The sequence below is a fragment of the Helobdella robusta genome (genome assembly GCF_000326865.2).
Source record: "Helobdella robusta unplaced genomic scaffold HELROscaffold_148, whole genome shotgun sequence".
Lineage (NCBI taxonomy): Eukaryota > Metazoa > Annelida > Clitellata > Rhynchobdellida > Glossiphoniidae > Helobdella > Helobdella robusta.
Window position 1 is genome coordinate 37,879 of NW_008703828.1, and position 19,887 is coordinate 57,765.

At 32.2% G+C, this 19,887-nt stretch overlaps 3 protein-coding genes across 3 annotated transcripts; 1 reads left to right on the forward strand and 2 right to left on the reverse strand.

Moving 5' to 3' along the window:
- Window positions 1-739: 739 nt before the first annotated feature.
- On the reverse strand, window positions 740-3,134 carry HELRODRAFT_184038 (hypothetical protein; the record flags this gene model as incomplete). Its single annotated transcript, XM_009014965.1, has 2 exons — window positions 740-1,651; window positions 3,069-3,134. 2 exons carry the CDS (start codon window positions 3,132-3,134, stop codon window positions 740-742), a joined length of 978 nt encoding a protein of 325 aa, XP_009013213.1.
- Window positions 3,135-9,079: 5,945 nt separating this feature from the next.
- On the reverse strand, window positions 9,080-11,709 carry HELRODRAFT_92323 (hypothetical protein; the record flags this gene model as incomplete). Its single annotated transcript, XM_009014966.1, has 8 exons — window positions 9,080-9,523; window positions 9,637-9,789; window positions 9,856-9,943; window positions 10,159-10,347; window positions 10,534-10,578; window positions 10,714-10,789; window positions 11,251-11,293; window positions 11,608-11,709. Coding segments are annotated over 8 exons (1,140 nt in total), but the record flags the coding sequence as incomplete, so codon positions are not given.
- A 3,810-nt stretch (window positions 11,710-15,519) lies between these two features.
- HELRODRAFT_184040 (hypothetical protein) lies at window positions 15,520-19,278 on the forward strand (the record flags this gene model as incomplete). Its single annotated transcript, XM_009014967.1, has 14 exons — window positions 15,520-15,543; window positions 15,657-15,743; window positions 15,911-15,991; window positions 16,425-16,482; window positions 16,642-16,703; window positions 16,898-17,106; window positions 17,263-17,384; window positions 17,466-17,467; window positions 17,543-17,705; window positions 17,921-18,015; window positions 18,096-18,155; window positions 18,496-18,605; window positions 18,867-18,933; window positions 19,207-19,278. 14 exons carry the CDS (start codon window positions 15,520-15,522, stop codon window positions 19,276-19,278), a joined length of 1,212 nt encoding a protein of 403 aa, XP_009013215.1.
- Window positions 19,279-19,887: the final 609 nt, after the last annotated feature.

Consider the following 19,887-nt stretch of genomic DNA (forward strand, 5'->3'; position numbering starts at 1 on the left):
ATGTAGATAGTTGTGATTTATAATGTCAATAAAAGCATTAATGTTGTTTTTCATTTCTTGCGGTGCGGTTGCGGTTTTCGGCGGTGCGGTTGCGGTTTTCGACGCTGCGGTTGCGGTGCGGTTTCAAATTTTGCGGTTTTGTGCGGTTGCGGTTTTTGAAAATTCTAACCGCGCAGGGCTCTAGTGTATGCATGTGTAATGTGTATGTAGAAGAAGGAATAGAAGACAATTTTTTTTTCTCAAAAAGCTGGCAAAGTGCGAAGTTATTGTATGTATGTATGTATGAATGTATTTATCTTATTTGTTTTTGTTTGTATGTATGTATGTATGTTTGTTTGTTTGTTTGTTTGTATATTTGTATGTTTGCATTTTTGTATGAATGTTTGATGTGGTTAACATATGATGGTTTTCACGGTAGATGAGTTTTGTATTTGCCCTGTCATCTTGTGAATGAATGAATGTATGAGTGAGAGAATGAATGAATGAATGAATAAATGAATGAATGAATGAGTGAATGAACGAATAACTAAATGTATAAATGTTTGATGGCTTAAAAAACGCATCGCTTTTTATTTATTTTTTTTGTTCAACTTGAATAACAGAAACACAAACAGCCAGGGAACCAGAATAATCAACACGACAACATAAAACAACAACAGCTATCATAATTGTCATTATTATTATTATTATTATTATTATTGTTGTTGTTGTTGTTTGTGTATATTCCTTATTGGCTTTGTCAAATGTAACGTCTGAGACAGCCCCTGTGGCATCTATCAAGTCTTTTATTCGCTTTTGCTGATGATGCTGACGACGATGATGCTGACGACGATGATGATGATGATGATGGTAATGATGATGATGATGATGATGTTTTCTTGAATTTACATTTGCGAAGGCAGCGGTGTTTCGTTCGATTTTTGGCAGAGTGTTTGAAAGTTTTGTTGTTGTTATTGTGGATATTGTTGTTGTTGTTGTTGTTGATGTTGTTGTTGTTGATGTTGTTGTTGTTGTTGTTGTTGTTGATGATGTTGTTGTTGTTGTTGATGTGGTCGTTGTTGTTGTTAAAATTTAATATGCCTGATTCATTTTGAGACCTATTTTTCTTGCTTGGCTTGTCAACATTTTTGTTGATGTTGTTGTTGTTGAGTTTGTTGTTATTATTGTAATAACGATTACTATTACTCTTATTATTATTGTTGTTGTTTTTGTTGTTGTTGTTATCTACCAACTCGAATGGATAGTATTTGTGTTGATAATAATTGATGTAATGATTGTTGTTGTGTTGTTGCTGTTGTTGCATAGTTGATTCTGGTATATCGTTGTCGTTATAATTGTTATTATTATTATTATTATTATTATTATTATTATTATTATTATCGCCGTTAATAACTTTCGGCTTTTTTATCTTTTCATATTTCTTTGCGGAGTAGTTGCAATTATTATTATTATTATTATAAATTTTATTATTATCATGATTATAAATTTTATTATTATCATGATTATAAATTTTATTATTAATATTCTTCTTCTTCTTCCTCTTCTTCTTATTATTATTCTTTTCTATTAGTCTCGTACCATTTATATTATTATTATTATTATTATTATATCTGTCGTTCTTTTGCTTGCTGACTCTGATATTATTATTATTCTTGTTGTTGTTATAATTATAGACAAAATTATTATTATAATTATAATTATTATTATTATAGGGGCCATAATTTTTAACGTACCATTCATAAAGCAATTCGTTATAAATGCCTGCTTTCTTCCCATACAATGATGACGACGACGATGATGATGACGACGCTGATGGAAGTATTGATAATGATGATGACGATGACGTCACATGATTAAAGCAAATAATCACAGTGACGAATGTGACAGAGTTAAAAATATGTGATTTCGTTGTCTTTGATTTGTGATTAGAATTAAAATTACATCTTTTACTTCGTCTGCTTTTATTACTACTTGCATTGTTGTAATTATTATTATTGTTATTGTTGTTATTGTTGTTTTTGTTGTTGTTTTTGTTGTTATATGACATTTTCGCGTGATGTTTGACGACCATTTTGGCATATTTGTCCAGGACTTTTGCGTGTTTTTTGTTGTTGATTTGTTGTTGTTGATGTTGTTGTTGATGTTGTTGTTGATGTTGTTGTTGATGTTGTTGTTGTATTGATGTTGTTGTTGATTTCGATGACGTTCTTTTTCATGTAGTTGCAGATAATCACATGAACTCCACATCAGCAAAGTTTGATTAAAACATCTCCAAGATGTACACACACACACACATACATAAACACACGCAAACATACACACGCACACACAAATAAATATCCTGATATTTATAATATAACGAATTAATTAACCAACACAATAACATCACTAATAAATGAACAAAACATATTATTATTATTGCGAAATAATAAAACGCATGCAAATGTAATAGTATTTAATTATAATGGAATAATTTACATTAGAACATCATTAATTTGAAACATTGCTGATCAGAAAATAATGTTACTAGCTAGAACTTAAATACTAGACACACACACATACAGATATAACTTTAATACAACCATACCATTATTATATTGTTTAAGCTGCTAAATTTTCAAGGCGCTCTTCGATACCTTTTTATGCACGTGTGTATGTGTATGTGTGTGTGAATATTTTATGTGTGTGTGTGTGTGTGTGAATACTGTATGTGTGTGAACATTGTGTGTGTGTGTATATTGTGTGTGTGTGTGTGTAAATATTGTGGGTGAATATTGTGTGTGTGTGTGTGAATATTTAAAGATGTTTGTATGTGTGTGTGTGTGTGTGTGTGTGTGAAAAGATGGATATGCACACACATACAAACATAAATACACACATACGTACACACACATACATATATGCACACACATATACACACACGCGCACACACACACACACACAAAAGGAAACATGGATTCATAAATAATGTTTAAGAAATTGTGATGCCATGTAAGTCGTAAATATAAAGTGAGAGGGATCAAGTGCGGCGCTGATAAAATAATCATCGCCATCAGTTTTGAGATTACTGTCATCACCACCATCACCACCACCACCATCAGCAGCCACAGCAGCAGCAGCAGCAGCAACACCATCCACTACATCATCAACATCTTAATTGCCCGAGGGTAAACCAAATGTAAAACATAACTTTAACCTTAACCTTATAACTTAAAATGAGAAAAAGAACGAGAGAGGAGAGAGAGAGAGAGAGAGAGAGAGAGAGAGAGAGAGGAAGAGATAATAAAAGAATGAAATACTTTAAAATTGGCATGGATAGTTCAATTCAGAATACATCACAGAAACGTTCAAATATCTGACCATATATAAAAAGGAGTAACATTTCCCGGCCGATAAAATGAAGACGACGACGATGAAAAAGATGACGACGACGACGATGATGATGTCTTATTATAAAGCAAAAGAATTTTTCTAATTAAGCTTTAGCTGAATGATTGAGCGTATTGATTGATCATAATGATCATGTTGATGTATGTATGTCTGTCTGTATGTTGTATGTCTGTCTTTATGTTGTATGTATGTTTGTATGTCTGTCTCTATATTGTTTGTATGTAAGTATACACGTTTAAAACTTTATGCTTACCAATTCGAATTTTTTGAAAGCAACTTACTTAATTTTCTCCTTTTCAAAATCGACTGAATGATTAGTTTAATGATTGACAGATTGTATTTTTGATTTTACTCATTCATTCTCTCTCTCTCTCTCTCTCTCTCTATCTTTCTCTCTCCAGAAATACAGAAATTGTTTTCGAAATTTTTATTAAAAATAAGCATCTACATGCATATACAATCAAACGGTATTAAAATTCTTAGATTTTCATCATCACCATCACAATCATCATCACCATCTTCATCCTCATCATCTTCAGAGCTAAAATAGAAGAAACATTGCATTAGCGTATGTATATTTAAAACAATTAGTTAGGTGTAAAAATTATCAACAACAACAACAATAATAAGTTATATTATTATTATTGTTGTTAATTATTATTATTATTCTTTATTTTATTACGAAAATTATTGCCACTATAATAATTATATTAAAATACCGTTGTTGAAAATTTTCTTAAATGGCTGGTTGCTTGCTTGGCATGAATGGATGGACCGATTGATGGATTGAAAAAACGAATGAATGAAGCAAAAACAATAAAAAACAACAACATCAACAAACATACAAACAAATATACATACAAACAAACATGCAAACATACAAAAAAACAAACAAATGTACATTGGCAAAAACTAGCAAAGGTAGCAGCAGCAGAACCGTGAACTAAGATACGCACATCGTATGGAACGTGGCTTACTATAAAAATTCATAAACTGCATTCAAAAAATAATAAAAACCATAATAATAATAATTATCATTACTATTATCATTAAAACTGTTATCATAATCATGAAGAACAAAAATTCGTTTAAGTTCCTTTCAAATCAAAACTGGTTGAAGGAATTAAGAAATCCCATGGGTATAAAATAAAAACAGAAAAGCAGTAGTAGTAGCAGCAGAAGCAGCAGCAGTAGTAGTAGCAGCAGTAGCAGTAGTAGTAGTAGTAGCAGTAATAGTAGTAATAGCAGGTAGTAAAAGTTAATCAATAAGTTTGTTCACCGTTAATTTTTAACTTTTGTAATATGAAGAAGCACATAAATCTATTATACTAAAATATCTGAAAGGTATATATAGATATATCAAACATTTACAAAATGGAACGGATTATATTCAAATTTTCAATAGGAATAAAATGAATTTCGGAATAATAATAATAATAATAATGATAATAATAACAATAATAATAATGATAATGATAATAAAGATGATGATAGAATCATAATTTAAGGATTAATAATTATTTTTGATTAAAATTTTTCTATAAATATTATTAAAGCGATGTGAAAGAACTCCTATATATATGACAGGTTGAATGAATGAATGAAAGAATGAATGAATATAGAGATAAATCATTCATTCAATCATTTATACATCAAAACATCCATCCATCTATCTATTCATCCATCTATCTATTCATCCATCTATCTATCCATCCATCTATCTATCCATCCATCCATCCATCCATCCATCCATCCATCCATCCATCCATCCATCCATCCATCCATCCATCTATCTATCTATCTATCTATCTATCTATCTATCTATCTATCTATCTATCTATCTATCCATCCATCCATCCATCCATCCACTTACCTACCTACCTACCTACCTACCTACCTACCTACCTACCTACCTACCTACCTACCTACCTACCTACCTACCTACCTACCTACCTACCTACCTACCTGTCTATCAATCAATCAATCAATCAATCAATCAATCAATCAATCAACAAAAATCATAAAATTCTCAAAATAACTCAGACAAGAAATAATTTCGAAATTAAAATTAAACCTGATATGATAGTTATATTGATAATAAAAATATAAAGTAATTACGTAACAACAACAATAATAATAATGATAATAATATTGATGATAATAATAATGATAATAATAATAGTATTAATAATGTTAATAAGTAACAAAGTAACATTGTAATGTCAAACGAAGTATATAAAACCTCTATTAACAATAAGAATCGACTCATTTATATGTGATATACATGTGTATGTATGTTTGTTTATATGTATGTTCGTATGTATGTATGTGTGTGTATGTATGTTTGTATGTGCTTTTAAATGGGAGTGCTTTGCTCACTCAAGCTACATTTGATTGACAGATAAAATCTGCGACAGGCTGAACAGGTGAGGCAATTTGAAATGGTTCTGTGGCGCTTGCTCAAATCTTACTCCTACTCCCAAGAAATTAACCACCTCTGTCGAGACAAATAAAAACGAAATGATGGGTAAACCCCCAGCAGTCTGCATGATCTGAATAATCAGGTCAGGACTCAAATTGAAATCATCAGTGAGGCAGTTGATAAGAACAGTGGAAAGTTTAATCAATTTGATGGATCAGATGCTTAAAGGGGCTGAACTGGATTACTTGAAAAGATGAACGTATGTATGTTTGTATGTGTGTATGTATGTATGTATGTTTGTTTGTATGTATGTTTGTATGAATGTATGTATGTTTGTTTGTATGTTTGTTTGTATGTATGTACGTATCGACAGGTAAAAGTCAGGTGGCTAAAATATAAATTGATAAAAATTTTCGGCGTATGTATAAAACTTGAAACGTAAAAAAACGTGATGATGATGATGGACATCATCATCGTCATCATCATCATCATCGTCATCTTCATACTCATCTCCATCATCACCATTATAAAAGCAATTATATTATTATTATAGCATATTTAAACCGCAGGTAAAACGAACTCAAACCAATCAACGTTCATAATTGTCAATTTCGTCTTAGCGATATCATCAGTATTAATGGTAATATTATTTATTTTTATACTAATTCAATTATAATTATTATCATTATTATAATTGTAATTATGATGATTTTTATTATTATTATTTATTATTATATTTGTTGTTGTTGTTGTCTTTCGGTGCGAATTTCGATTTTCTCAACTGAGAGGTCAGGGTTCATGTTAGTCACTGCGAAGATGGCGTCTCTAAGGGCCTGTCTCATTGGCAGGTGGGTTTGTGGGGGGGGGTTGTTTTGAGATTGGTCAGTCAGTCAGTTGGATGGTTGGTTGGTTGAATGGTTGGTTGGATGGTTGGTTGGTCAGATGGTTGGTTGAATGGTTGGATGGTTGGTTAGATGGTTGGTTGAATGGTCGAATGGTCGGTTGGTTGACTGAGCAGTTTGTGGTTGATTAAAAATATTTTGACTATGTCGACAAATACAATGGGCAAAATAAAACGTATAATAAACGAATGAATGAATGAACGAACAAATGAACGAAGGAATGAAGAAACGAATGAATGAATGAATGAACAAACGAATGAATGAATGAATTTATTAATTAGTGGACAAATGAGCAAAAGATAACCTTATCTTCATCATCATCATCAACATCAAGACCTCCAGACATTAACGTCTTCTTCTCGATATTTGTCTCTACCACTCCGTTCTTCTCAACTTTGTGCTGTCATGTGTGTGTGTGTGTGTGTGTGGGTGTGTGTGTGTGTATGTGTGTGTGTGTGTATGTATGTGTATGTATGTATGTATGTGTACAGTCACGTGTGTGTGTGTGATTGTGTGTAACGTCATCACCTACATAAAAATCACCATCATCATCCTTATCATCAACAACCCCCCCATCATCATCATCATCACCACCACCTCGGTAACCATGGTGCCATCCGGCCCCCTATAAGTCTTGGTAGTAGTTTTGGTAGAGCTGGTAGTGACGTAGGGACTGCCGAGTTTGCCAGCAGCTGCTGTGGTCGAACCTTTAAGGAGGTGCTGGTCTTCCAGGTAGGGGGGCATGTTGCTGTCGTCGTCGTCGTCCTACACGTACGTGTGTGTGTTTGTGTACGTGTGTGTGTGTGTGTGTGTGCACGTGTGCGTATGTGGGTTTGCTGGGTCTTCTGTGATTCATTTCCTTAACCGCAGTAACAACCATCAGTACCGCCACACCACCATCGCGGTCGTCATCTTTCTCGTCATCATCATCGTCATCATAGTCATCACAATCATCATCATCGTCATCATGACTCACCCCAGAATCCCTAATTAGATTTCCGTATTGATCATATTGTAGCTGGCGGGTGGTCGTGAAGCCGCCTGTGGTCGCTGCCGTCTGCTGCTGCGTTCTCGTCGTGTAACTGACCGACGAGTAATTCATTCCCCCTCCTCCTACGCCACCTGTGCCCATGGCCCCCTGGCTCGTCAGGGCCACTGAACCCTTTTTTTAACGTAAGGTCGGAGGTTAAAAGGTAATTCTTTGTAAGCAAGAGCCAAACTTTGACAAATAACAACAAAACGTTCACCAAACCAGAAAGGAGACAAAAGGAACGAGACGAAATTTGATTTGCTTCTTATAATAAAGAAATTAATAAAAAGTTCCAGCAAGAACTCGTCTGCTTGCTACGGCCACCTAATCAGAAATCACAAGTATCCTTTAGAGCTTTCAACATTGTAAACAGTTGTAAGATTGCGCGAAAAGTCGTCTCACAAAAAATGAACCGCATACATAACTTATAGAAATGTAAATTGTTGGCACCAGCACCAGCAAAAACAACAACAACAACAACAGCAACAACAACAACAGCAACAACAACAACCAACTAACATATCCATGATCAACCGCACTGGCGCCGTACTCCAGATTCTTGTCGGAGTCTCCGTTGGCGGTCGGGGTCATCGTGCCCCCGTAACCTCCCAGCTTGTTCTTCCGCAGGTTCTTCAGGTCCAGCGTGGCCGTGTGCGGGTTCCCTGCCACTACCTCCTCCACGCGATCCGTACTCGTACTTGGACCTTTATTATTATTATTATTATTATTGTTATTATTATTATTATTTTTGTTGTTATTATTATTATTGTTATAATTATTATAATTACACAAACTCTGCTGCCATTAGTACGAAAACATTTGGTTGGTTAATGAAGTAACAAAAGAAGTATTAGTGATTAAACAAAATTACAGTACTACTGCCCCCACAAACTTCGCAGCTTCCACAACTTTACACACACACGCGCGCGCGCGCACACATACACACAAACAAACACACGCACGCACACACACCCGCACGGACACATTGTTAAAACGTAAAATTCCATACCGACTCGTTGAATGATATTAATAATTTTAAAACTAAAAATAACAGGCAGAAAAAATTTATCCAACGAAAATTCCATGCGCAATAATAATAATAATAGGTTACCATCTAAAAAGTTTCGTATTCCTATTTGAGTAAGCAGTCGTTATTAGATTCTTTAGTAGTTCATTCATTCTTTTATTGTCAAATTGCAACTTGAACATTCATTCGCCATCCAATCAACATCAATCAAATCATTCAATCAATAATCCAACTAATCAATTATTCATCAACCAGTCAACACCAATCAAGGCAGCAACTGAACGAAAGGCAATCCAACCAATCACAGCCTAGCAACTAAAACCAACCAGCCAGGCAACCAACGACGGCTCACCTTCAGTTTCATAATTTTTAGCCACCACGTCTCTGGCGTATTTCCTACTGGCCGCCCTATCGATGGTCGGAGTCTTGCGGTCGATGTTCGTCGACTCGCTGCGAGTTTGGAACTGGGTTCGACCCGAATACCGGAACTTCGATCCAAACAGCGGAAACATCCCTCGTTTGGGAGGTTCCGGTTCTTTCAGCCTGTCATTAAAACGACGACGACAATGATGATGATGACGAAATTGAGAATAAATGATGAATGAGTGAATGAATGAATGAATGAATGAATAAATGAATGAAGAACCAAACCTAAAGAAAGAATGATGCTCCACAGCAGTCTTCCACAATCGTTTCGCCATTGTATGATTGGTCAGTTTATACGTTAGCGTCTGTGGTTCATTCTTCTCTTTCTGTATACATGTTTGCATGTATGTGTGCAAGCATGTATATATGTATATATGCATGCATGCACGCGTATATGCATGCATGCACTCCTGTTACAATCATCAATGTCATCACAAACCTCTCCAGGCCTGATCTTTATGAAGAAACAGTTCCTCTTGTAAGCAATCTTAAGAATCTTTGCCCATGGAAAGCGATGCAGTCTCAACTTCTCCTTGTAAACATTCAAACCCTGACAGCACACACCTACTGATACTTCACTGTGGTTCTCGTCCTGTGTGCGTGTGTGTGTGTGTGTGTGCGTGTGTGTGCGTGTGTGTCTTTAAATAAGTATACCAACTCTGGCTTTGTGCATGTCGACACCGTAGAGGGCCAGGAGTTTGGCGTTTTCAAGGTAAGTTAACTCTGCTTCAGCCGGCGGGATTCCACTGTCAATCAATCAATCAATCAATCAATCAATCAATCAATCAATCAATCAATCAATCAATCAATCAATCAATCAATCAATCAATCAATCAATCAATCAATCAATCAATCAATCAATCAATCAATCAATCAGTCAATCAATCAAGTCCATTAATTAACCAATAAATCAATCAATCAATGGATCAGCCAGCCAGCCAGTCAAAACGAAACAACCAACCGATGATTCTTATGAAGTTCACATATCTTTTCCAACATTTCCTCAGTTTGCAATTGAATCGGGGCATAAGGGGCCGAGTCGGCCAGGTACTGTACCCCCTGACCCAACTCTTGAGGGTCGTAATCCCCGTACTCTGATTGGGCCGCTAGTGAGCCAAGTAAGCAGTAGGTCACGAAACTGCATGGAAGGCTGAAGAAAGATGATAGTGATGATGATGTTGTTGTTGTTGATGATGATGATGCTGTTGTTGTTGTTGATGATGATGATGTTGTTGTTGTTGATGATGATGATGATGATGATGCTGTTGTTGTTGTTGATGATGATGATGTTGTTGATGACGATGATGATGATGATAGTGATAACAGCAAAACTAACAGTCCGTTATAGACGTCCGTTCTAACTTGCAAAAACAGCTGGTACCTAGATGATGAAATATACAAACCAACCAATTAAAATACACGACTCCTCCTCGTATCAACAAATCCCATTATCGAGCCAATCACAGTCAAGCACCTACTCCACCCATCACACAGCCATCCAATCAGAATAAGCCACCTGGTCAAATCCTCGGACATAATGTTAGGGTCACTTGGGTAAAACTTCACTTCAAACTTGAAGTTCCAGACGAAATCTTCAATTATTTATTCAATTATAACTATTCACAGTTATCAATCAGAGTTTTCACAATATATAACATTAAATAATTGTATTAAAAACCGATATAACATGAAATAATATGCACATGTAATGTACAATTGTACAGATATGCACGCTGCGATGAAAAAATTTACGTGTGTGTGTGTGTATATGTGTGTGTATGTATGTATGTACGCAATAATTTATGAAATCTACAGAATTGTATGTTTGTGCATGTATGTATGCGTGTAGAACAAGTTCAACAACACTTTAAAGTATTAAAACTGAATCATGTCTAATGGTTTGCACTTTATAGACCTCAGTCATGCTTGTTCATACACACACACACACACAAACAAACACACACATACACACACATATATATATACACACGCACATACATACAAACAAACAAAGATAATGTGATCATTAAATAAGATTTATCTCCCATCTAACTTTTTATCTGTTTACTAATTCTTCTCTCATGATTTATCCAAAACTGCGAAAGGAATGAACGAATCAGTTAATAAATGAATGAGTGAGTGAATTAATGCATGAATGAATGGATGAATGTAAAAATAGAAAAACTCGTAAGGTAATCAATTTAGTTTGTTCAAGAACTTTAAAAAGCAACCAGTGAATAAATTAATGATTGACTGACTGACTGACTGAATACAAAAATAAATGAATGAGCGAACGAATGAACGAATAAACAAATGAACTAAATAATACATGAAATAAAAGAAATACAAGAATACAAAATGAATACAAAAATGAATACAAAAAGAAATAAAATGATCCCCAGTCACCAACTTTAACTCCATTGACTAAATATGAACATGAGAAATAATCTTTCTCTAAAAGTTCGAAACTGGCACATGCCTTGTCCACCAAATCTTGCCCCTTTGCCGATTTCTAGTTAGGAAAATAAACAAAATAGTGGATTGAGAGAATGAATAATTGAACGAATGAATGTAAGTAAGTAAGCAATTAAAAAATTACCTGTTAAAAATGTTTAATAAATCTTTTGAAAATTAATCCGTCTATATACGTCATCACAACAGCACAATATCATAGCAACATGACAACAACAACAACAACCACATATGACGTCATCCCAACAACGACAGATCTCGTGACGATAACAACAGCAACAACAACAACAACGGATTACGTGATTACGAACCGGCAGTTCAATGTCGACGTCGTGTCCGTCGAGCATGGTCACCTGACAGATGACATTTCCATTTTTAGCGAACCTCGGACCGCCTGGAACTTTTTTAGCCGGGGACGTGCTCGGCGATCCCTGGATTTTAAATTATTTAAAGAAAAAATTATTCATAATAATTCATAATAATGATCACCATTATTATTATTAATAATATTATAAATGTTATTATTATTATTTACAATCTATTTACCGGCTTTTCACTATCATTAGCTAGAAGGCCCACATTTGAGGTTGGGGTGTCCTAAAAAAAATATAAAACAAATAATTAAATTAATAAATTAATATATATATGTATATATATATATATATATATATATATATACTGATATATATATTTTTTTTAGAAAGAGATAGAGAAAAAATGTACAACAGGAGTGGGCAAACTTTTTGCTGTGAGGGCTGCATTGTGAACAATTTAATTTTTGAAGGGCCACATATGTACTTAAATAGCAAATTTTTTCGACCCGGGGAGAATTTTTTAAGATTTGTGGCTCCTTTTTTTGGTCATAATGTCTGGTTGACGACCTTTTATTAAGCGAGCAAGGTCACGCGGGCGGGCCACATAAAATAGCTTTGCGGGCCGCATGTGGCCCGCGGGCCGTAGTTTGCCCACCCCTGATATACAATATTAAAAATTAACATTTTTACACATCAACATTTAATAAAGTTTTGTAATTCAACAGCTACCCAGCACACAGTCAGCACCTTGTTAAAAGTCATCTCACTATTATAACAACAATAACCTTACTAATCACTAACCATTTTATAATAGTATCATCTATTTATACAATTATCTATTCATTTGTTTTGTTTACATTCTTTGGTATAAATTATTTAAATATTTATTAATTAATTGTTTGTTTTGTTTAAACTCCAAATTCCAGGCACTTCTGAATAAAATAGAAAATAAAAAAATCCAATACTTAGTTATAGAATTTATATAACTTATTTTATTACTGATTTATTTTAAATTTAAAACTCTCTCTCTCTCTCTCTATATATATATATATATATATTCATATATAATCCCATCCCTACTTAAATTTCTTAATTTACAACTCACTAAACCAACACAAATACAACAACACCAACACTAATTCTATACACAATCTAAATTTAGTGAAAGATAAAAAAACATATATTTAAAGAATGAGTGATAATACAGACCAAAACATAGACTCTACATATACATATATACTGTATATATTAAACTGTCCTAAAGTAGAGTAACTGAAGGTTTATTGTATCTATGGAGCATAGATATAAATGAAATATGATGAATATGTAATAAAATTCATATGCTGGCTTGCACATGTCTGTGCTTGGCTATATGTTTGCATCTGTCCAATGTTTAAACATTGTGTATATGAATTTATGTTTTTGTATGTGTGTATGTTTGTATTTGTATGTGTGTGTATATGCTTGAGTATGTGTGTGTGTGTGTGTGTGTGTGTGTGTGTGTGTGTGTGTGTGTGTATACCATGAGAAAAAAACCCATTAATAAGATGATAGTTGTGTTGATAAAGATGATGAACTTTAACCCCAATTATATATTTATATATATGTGAATGTTTGTCTGTGTTTATGTTGTGATGATTGTTTTATTGTCTGTCTGACTTGTGTGTGTGAGAGTGGGTGCGTGCGTGTATGTGTGTGTGTGTGTGTGTGTGTGTGTGTGTGTGTGTGTGTGTGTGTGTGTGGCAATAACAAAAATATTAACTCACTTGATCAGCTCTTCTGCCTGAATTTTCTGCCGGCATATCTTCAGAAAATATTGAACTAATACTAATATAGTCATGTGGTGGTAATATTAAAAAATAAGAATTAAATTCATCAATTCATCATGTTCTTATCTATAAACATCACTGAACAACCCACACATACCACACACGCATACATGCACGCATACACTCAGATTGTATGCAACATATATATTAGATATATATATGCATACAATCTATATACACTATTGTGCTATCTTAAGGTAAACAATAAACTTATTCATTCATTCCTGCTTTCATTCACTCATTCATTCTTTTTAAATCTATCCAATCAGTCAACAACCTATCCATACAATATACATATATACTTACATATAGATACAATATATATATATATATATATATATATCTACATACATACATAGAATAAAACATACAAACACATTTACAAACATACATACACCTCCACTAATATCATATCCTTATTCTTATTAACTACTCCTAAGACAAGAGTGAAAGTTCTTATTATTACTTTTATTTTATTGTAATGCTTAAGTATGCTAATTTAAAACTTAAAGCTGAATAAATTATAAGTATGTGATGTGTGTATGTGTGTGTATCTTTAAAAATATACCATGATGATGATGATCAATCAAATCATAAACCAGTCATCATTTAAAAAAAAAAAGAATTACAAATTAGTTTGTTGGACTTAAATTCAAAAAATGAAAAACTTTGATTAAACTATTTCTCAATCTCTAATCCAATTTCTCAATCTCTTTATCCAACATCTCTAATTCTAAATTATCTAACTTACTTTATTAATCTTAATGGAATTTTGAATCGAAATATTAAATAAATGAAATTCAAAAATTACTTTTGCTAAAACTACGCTAGTATTTATATTTCTTTAATAATATAAATTTGATATTATAAAATTTTAAATTATAATATAAAAATAAATTAATAAAAGTATGTATACTAGCTTCTTGGCACAACAAGACACTTCGAAGATTATTTAAAACTTAAAATCTTAATTTTGCAAAATATTTAACAAATAATTTTTAACAAAATAAACGATTTTTTTAATATTTGAAATTAAATTTAAATAAAACACAAACGACCGATTGATATCCAATTAAACTCTAAACTTTAAAGGAATTCCAAAGGAATCCCAAACTTTCATACCTGTAATGTTCAATCAACGGATGTCTACCTAATGGGCCAAACGCATTTAAAAATTATTCATTTGATTATTTTTAAGAACATAAATGTCGTTTTAGTTTTTGTAATAAAAAAGTGTAGTTTAAAACAAAATTTTTAAATATTAGTTTATTAATTTTTATAGTTTTGTGAAAGAGAATTATCGTTTTTAACTTAACAATTATCGCTTACGGCAAAATTTAAATTTGTTACCAAAATTTACTTTTAACGGTTGATGTGTCAATAAGGTGTATTTAAAAGTAAACCTAGTCTTTACCTTATTTCGTGTTTCACTGTAGCATAAAGTTAAAATCACCAAGAGACACTTTATCGACATTTTCATTTAAAAAATGTTATCTTTTCAGATTTACGTAAATTTATTAATTTTAATAAATTCCGCTCTAGGGTTCGAAAGTTTTTTTGACAGTTCTTTCTACACAATAAACTGGAAAGGACCCAGCACTGCCCAACTGACAGATGAGGTTTATAAATAATATAATTTATTATTGTTAATAATGAGATTGTTAACAAAATGAAAATGACCCCTTAAAAAATCAATCGTGGGTCAGGATGGTGATAAAACATCCAGGTCCAGTCAGTTATCTCCTAGACTAATTGTAAATGTAAAATAAATAAATATTAAAATAAATGTAAAAATAATCATAAATCAAATTTTCTATAATGATTTCTGATGGCTTTTTTTTTAGAAAGAAAACATAATCCTGACAACAAACAACCAAGAAACATATCAGTGTACACTGCCAGAAGTTATTGATGAGAAAACAAGACTAAAAGTTTGTGGATTGCTTAATCCATTAACAATAAAATAATTTAATGTTAATCTATTGAGAAAAATAATTATAAATTATTATTTCTTTATGGTCAAATAATTATATTTCTCAACTTTATTAAAATTATTTTGTGTACATTTAAATTATTTGAAATAATTTTTTTTTCATAGAATGAAGAACAATTTTCATCAGCCAGCCTTGAATTAGAATATCTCAGGCCTTTGTTAGATGATGACATTTGTACCTATAGAGTTAGTATTATACACACTTACTTACATCCCCCTCACAAACACCCATACATACATACAAACAAACCTGCTGTCAAACATATATACATACATGTATGTAAGCATAAAGACATGTATGAACTTAATGTATTTATCTTCTAAATTTTACTTTTTCAATAGTTAGAAATTTATTGGACATACGAGTTATGCCACTCCAAACATATCAGGCAGTTTCACGAAGAAAGAGAGTCTGGAAAAGTGATGACTTTATGTCTCAAACTATTAAAATCAAAAATTATTTGCTCAAATTTTATAATTTTTTTAAATTTTTAATATAACTGATTTATAATATAACTATAATATTATTGTTATAATACGTAGGTATGCCACTCCTTACAAATAACTCTCACACACACACACACACACACATAATACATACTTATATACACATTCACAGCCATTGAAAGTGCAAGAATATTACCTTGGCAAATACAGCAGAGAGAAATATAAAAAAGGTTGGCAGGCAAGCTGGAGATTCATTCAGCATTAAGCACCAGCAACTTCACACACTCATCAAAAACATTTTAAACACTTTTTTTAAATGCTGAACTAAGCTGCAAATTTGATAATTTTGAAAATAATTTTATTTTCTTTGTTCATTTTCACATTTGAAGATTTAGAGAAAGCAAGGAAAGATAGAGATGAAGGAAAAAGCATTGCTCACCCAAAGAAAAAAGTTATCTCTCTACCTTTCTTACTCAAATAATGATGAAAATATTTGATAACATTCACCCTCATACTGTTGATTACTATTTACTAACTGGCATAAAGTTTCCTTTCAAGCACTTAACATCAACTATTTTACAAAATTTTCATTCAATATTCTCAAACTTTTCTAGCACAAAATTTTCTTTGCACATGAATCATTAGAAGGTATTGGGAGTTGAATATCCATACTATGAGGTCGTGTACGAAGATGGCAGCGTTTGTGACCTCACAGGTCAGCCGAGAAGGTCACACATACAATTTATTTGTTACTCTGGCGGTAGTAATGAGATTTACGAATTGAAAGAAACGTCTTCCTGTGAGTACGAGATCGTCGTACTTACTAAACATCTCTGCCAACATCCTTCTTATGGGTCGGTGAATTAGGGGAATGAATGAGTGAATTGGTGATGAATGAATGAATGAACGAATGAATGAATGATATGAACCTAATACAAATGAACGGATGAGTTGATGGATGAATAGTATAATGAAATATTACAACTACGTATTTTAATTCTTCAACTTAGACCTAGGAAGAGTGAGGTACATACAATAGATTGCCATTTGGTCGGGAACTCCCCCATGTTACCATCAAATCTAAGGGAGCTGCAATTTAGTAATGCATTCGCTAAACACAACAAAGAGGCTAGTTTGGGTTCTTAGTATAAAATTCATTTTTATTAGTCACTCTCTTCGTGTAAGTTTTTTTATTATTTTGTAAACTTTAAAGAGGTTAGTCTAAGCTTTTAACATAGCATTTACTTTTAAATAATTTTTCTTTGTGTTTGTAAACTTTCACCCGCCCAGCACCAGCAAATACTAAACACAATCCTAGACGTGCAAACACTAATCGACGAAGATGACGACGACGACGACGACGATGTTGGTAGTGGCGATAAAACTAAACAGCCACAACAACTGAAAACAGACACAGGAGCAGCTGAAGCTACGACAACCTCAACACCAAAAGGTGTGGTAGCAATGTTATAGGTTGTATCACAAGTTGATTTGTACTTCAAACTTCATTTCACTCCTTTATTTTCACTGTAGGTCTGTTAGTTTTTACGATGTTATCCATCATACTTACTTCAGATTTGATAAAATTTCAAGTCATTTCTCAATTTTTTCTCTCAACAAATTTGTAAACTTATTACTTTCTAGTTGTTAATTTTTTCAATTTTGTAGAGAAGCATGTAGACATGGACTCTGTGTTCAGCATTCCTCCATCCAGCAAACACATACTGAGGGAATTTTTGAGTGGAGATTATTGCATCGAAGGAGTGAATTCATTTTTTAATATTTGAAAAAATTGTATTAATAAATATTAAAATATTAGTGACACGTTTTTTTTTAAAATTAGGGAACTGGTTGGTGGAAGCATGAGTTCTGCTTTGGAAAGTTCATCAGGCAGTATCATGACGTTAGTGACGCTAGCACCTCATGTACAAACATACATTCGTAAATTATACATACATACGAACTTGAATACATACATACTTACCTACTTACATATATGCAAACATACATTCATAAGTTATACATACATACGAACTTGAATACATACATACATACTTACCTACTTACATATCAATTAAAAAACTTACAGACTATTACTTCATACAAGTGAAACCAATTTCTAAAACCCGTCTTTATATTCTGTTAAAAATCTCATACATCTGTTCAACCTTTTTTGGCCATTATTTTTCTATTAAAACTGTTTTTTTTAACAAAATATCGAAAATAATTATTTTTTGTGAAAGGAACATGACTTCAGAAGGGAAATAAAATTAGGAGTCTGGAATGAAGAGAAACATTTACAATGGGTCAATTCTAATTCTTACAAAAAACCAAAGCCATATAGCGAAAGAAAGTAACGATCATATTTATAGGGATAATAATTTTTATTGAATGCGTGATATGCATGAATTTATTCTATTTTAATTGTTGCTAATAGATAATTATTTATTACCAAATACATTAACTCTACTTTTTTATGTTATTATATTTATTGTTAATGAGAGTTAATGAGAAAACGTTTTAATTGTTATTATTGTTGTTATAAAAGTTATACTACGAGTTTATTATTAATTATTTATTTTTATTATTAATAATTAAAATGAAATTTAAATAGGTCCCTGTATAATTTATATGGAGACGGTGATTATTGCGAGGAGGTGAAGAAGAATAGAATGGTTGAAGTCAGATTTGAGTTGGTTTTGCAGATATTTTTTGACTATTTTCAGCAGTCATTTGTGATAATTTCATATTGTAATAATTAAAAATATTATTCATCATATTCATAGTTGCTCAGACCAGGGAAAGATGTCTAACTCAATCTCTCTATACCTGGTTGAATCGACCACTTGTGAATACAAACTCATTGTTAGTATTTGCGTCAGGTTGTTGCGAAAACTAGGTTGGCTTTAAGTTAATTAATTTTTAAAAACAGAATTTATTTTCATTTTTTATAGGTAGAATCATCATTATTCTGTGATATGATAAGATCAGCTGATGATAACGGCCTAATTGATTACAAGATATAATAATAATTATTATTATTTAATAATAATTATTATTTGATATTTTTATTAATATTGTATATTTCAATTCTTCCATTGTGAATACAAAATTTTTCAATTACAGGTGTATCTATAAATAATTTTTAACCGTTAATATTTCTTATTGTTATTGCCCTTGTTATTATTACTATTATTCTAATTACTTTTATGGTTTTATTATTATTATTTTTGCATAAAAGTAATTTTTTATTTCACTCATCGCTTAATAACATTCAGATTTATTTACTTCATTTACTGTGCCTTCACTTTGTACAAAAATTAACGTTGGCAACCATATAAACCTTTTTAATGTTAACTTTAATATCACTGAATAAAATGTTAATAAATTTTTGCTAAACCGATGACGGGCTTTTTTGGTTATTTCAGGTCTATAGACGAAAAATTTGAAAGAAAATGTATATAACTAACGATTTTGTCATTGTAATTATTTTAAAATGATATTTTATAAAAATTTTAAAAATAAAGATAGGTATCGAAAATTTTGGCCGTGAATTGAAGCGTCCTAGACTAGAGAGAAATGATTTCACCTGAGACTGCATTCAAACACTGTCACAGACACGGCTTTGTTTAGTG